Source organism: Triplophysa dalaica, chromosome 4 (assembly GCF_015846415.1).
Source record: "Triplophysa dalaica isolate WHDGS20190420 chromosome 4, ASM1584641v1, whole genome shotgun sequence".
Taxonomy (NCBI): domain Eukaryota; kingdom Metazoa; phylum Chordata; class Actinopteri; order Cypriniformes; family Nemacheilidae; genus Triplophysa; species Triplophysa dalaica.
This window is the reverse complement of record NC_079545.1, coordinates 9,895,165-9,898,458: the sequence shown is the minus strand read 5'-3', so window position 1 is coordinate 9,898,458 and position 3,294 is coordinate 9,895,165. Positions and strand designations below refer to the sequence as shown.

The 3,294-nt window shown below is 38.6% G+C and overlaps 1 protein-coding gene across 1 annotated transcript; it reads left to right on the top strand.

Moving 5' to 3' along the window:
- Nucleotides 1–244: 244 nt before the first annotated feature.
- On the top strand, nt 245–2,749 carry LOC130419858 (uncharacterized). The gene is made up of 4 exons (XM_056746854.1): nt 245–265; nt 880–1,922; nt 2,086–2,402; nt 2,553–2,749. Exons 1-4 carry the CDS (start codon nt 245–247, stop codon nt 2,747–2,749), a joined length of 1,578 nt encoding a protein of 525 aa, XP_056602832.1.
- Nucleotides 2,750–3,294: the final 545 nt, after the last annotated feature.

The window sequence follows — 3,294 nt, the reverse complement described above, 5'->3', positions numbered from 1 at the left end:
TTTGATTGGGGTTGGAGCTGAAGAGTAGCTCACCAGGAGCAGGTTGGAGACCCCTGGTATTCAACATACTGTATGGCTTGCAATATCTTAAATGTCGTACATTGCAACAGATATGTCTGCTTAAATATCACGCACAGTTAACAATAAGCAGAGGGTCGCGTCGAGATATACTTACAATAACTTAAAAATGAAGGACTAGAGGTGACTCTTATTCTGCCGGTCAGAATTAAGGCCGTACAGAACGATGGGCGATTTGACCAATCGGGTGAGAGGGGCGTTAGAGCGCCGCCCACATGTACGAATGCCATATTGAGTCCGAAATCCGTTTTTTAAACGACAAACGAAAAATGAAAAATCGGGGCGAAATCTAATTTTTCGTTTGTTGAACTAAACGAAAAATGAAAAAACGAGTCATTTTTCAGTTTCCTTTTTTTTTATTTAATATAGGATATCAAATGAATAAAACGTACACGGACCGTTTCGCGTTTCAGTGCCCCATATGTTTGCAAATTCTAAAAAATTTGCGTATGCACTGTGGTTTTGTATTAACGTAAATCTAAAATCCTGTAACTTTAGGGTCCAAACATGGCAAATACAGTAGCTTTTTGCTTATGTGGTACTTACTTACATGTTGCCAGTCATAACAAAGTAATATCATATGCTAGTAAAATGTAAGGTTAGTGTTTGCACTTGCACTTAACTAGTAGTGGTTTAGATTAATTCTTGAACCCTTAAAAAATATTTGTATTTATAAAAATTTTTTTTTAAAAAATACATTATGTTGTGAGATTTATTTTGGTTGTAGATTGACTATATTACTAAATACTAATACTACTAATGCTAAATGTGTATTAATTCTGTTGTCACTATCTTTTATAGAGAAAGCACAGAGCACTTCTGAAGGAGTACTTGGCAGCAACTTCTTCTAAAAAGAAGGGGACATTGTTTGCTGATGGAGGTTCTTCAATAAAGCAGCGAAAACTTGAGGACATCAAAGTATCTCAGAAGACCATAGACCTTGCAGTGGTTAACTTTATTGTCCAGGGTTTGCACCCTTTTGGAGTAGTAGAACAGACTGGGTTTGTTGATTTAATACATTGTACTCAACCTGATTACACAGTCATGTCACGTACAACATTGAGAGAGAGAATTGATAAGTGCACAAAGCATATGAAAGAAAAATTGAAGAATGCAATGCAGACTGTTAAGTATATTGCCACGACTACAGACTGTTGGACCGCTCATAGGCAAAGTTTCATTGGGGCTACTGCCCACTGGATAGAGCCAGATACCCTAGAAAGAAAGTCTGTGGCTCTGGCTTGTAAAAGGCTGAAAGGGACACATTCTTATGATGTGTTAGCCAGTGCGCTTAATGATATTCATAGTGAGTATAACATCCGTGAAAAAATTGTTAGGACCACAACAGATAATGCCTCAAACTTTATTAAGGCCTTCCGAGTTTATGCATGTGAAGATGAAGGAAGTTCAATTACAGATGAGAGTAAAGGTGTGAATGACAGTGAAGAGGAGGATGCAGAAGAGGAGACAGAGGGTGTTGAAGTGGAAGCTTTGATGGAGGAAGAAGATGAGTGTTCTGAATATCAGCTTCCAAAGCATCACCGTTGTGCCTGTCATATTCTGAATTTGATCTCAACCGTAGATGCTAGAAAAGCTGAATCAAATGCTATGTACAAGAGGATATCTCGTGCAGCATTTGCCAAGTGCTCAGCTCTTTGGAATAAGAGTTCCCGGTCATCTACAGCTGCAGAGGTTATTGAGAGGGAGTGCAAGCTGCAATTGACCCGTCCAGTTGAGACCAGGTGGAACTCTCTCTTCCTTGCAGTTGAGCGAATACTGAGGATAATTAGGGAAAGTGGAGAAGGAGCAGTCAGAGCAGTGACCATTGCACTTAATGTCCCAATGTAAGTTTGTCATGGAGCAGATACGTAGTTGTGATGTGGTAGGCTATTGATTGTGTGAAATAATGTTGTTTACTAATGATTTACTCCATTTAATTGAACTGAAATAGTGTAGCCTATGCTTATCATGCTGACATTATGCATGTTCTCACATGGTGTTTTACAGGTTCAGCCCTGCAGAACTTGCTTTCTTGTCTGACTATGCATCAACCATGAGCCCAGTCTCTAAGGCACTCAACATATTGCAGGGAGAGGTGGATGTCCACATGGGATGGCTGGTACCCACTATAACGCTCCTAACTGTGAAGCTGGACCGCCTCCAAACTTCATCCAAGTTCTGCCAGCCACTGATCTCTGCTCTTAAGGAAGGAATACAGCAGCGGTTTGGAAAAATGATGAATGACCCAGAACTCATATCTGCTGCAATTTTACTTCCTAAGTTCCGCACATCATGGACAAGCAATGAAAACTTGCTAGAGTTGGGTAAGTCATTTAAATAATTTCTTTGACAAGCATTCATTTGTTAATAGAATAATGGGTAGTGGTTCATTTTAACCAATATATGTTTTTTAAAAGGCTAGACAGAAATACACTTCATTCATGTTTGGATTTTTTTTGTGTGTGTGTGTGCAGGCATGGACTACATCAAGACACACATGGAGGAAGAGTCAGCCTTATCATCACCTGGTAGCCATTCTGGATCTGAGGAGGAAGACTTTTTTTGGCCTTATGAAGGGAAATGTCCACGAAACCACAAAACAGTTGGATGCCTATCTGGCCAACACTTCTACCTCAGTGGACATACTCAAGTCAGTGCCCGCAGTATTTAATTTGTCCCTGAAGCTCAACACACCACTGCCCAAGGTAAAGGACTAAAGCAACTGCTGTTGAGCAGAATAAACTGGTCATACAAATTTGATTAAAGTGTTCAGAATAACACTCACCTGTGTACTTTTGAGTTTTTTTTTACTGCAGTATAGTAAAAATAAAATAATTTGTATGTCATAATTGGCTTAGCTTAATTAATATTTAATGAGTAATAAGTAAATAACCAGATTTTTACAGTGTGTCAGTATTGCAGAGAGCTTGCACAACAACCCTTTCCAGTACACAATATAAATTGTTTGTGACTATTACAATTGAACGGCTCAGACATCGAGATAACTGATTGTACTTTTACTTAAAAAAATACTTTAAAGTAAATTTAAAAGTATGTACTTATGACTTTTACTTAAGATGTTGATGTAGTAATTATACTTTTACTTAAGTATATATTTTGCAGGGTAGTTGTACTTTTACTTAAGTACTAAACTTAAGTACTTCCTCCACCACTGCTCGTCCTTGGAGGAGAACGCATGGAACGTGCGGACTGAGT

What these genes read in the sequence shown, in the direction of transcription:
- LOC130419858 (XM_056746854.1), top strand. Translation starts at nt 245, where the DNA reads ATGGGCGATTTGACCAATCGG. An exon ending in TGGGCGATTTGACCAATCGG is followed by an intron (nt 266 to 879) that starts GTGAGAGGGGCG and finishes TATCTTTTATAG; the next exon opens with AGAAAGCACAGAGCACTTCT. An exon ending in ATTGCACTTAATGTCCCAAT is followed by an intron (nt 1,923 to 2,085) that starts GTAAGTTTGTCA and finishes GGTGTTTTACAG; the next exon opens with GTTCAGCCCTGCAGAACTTG.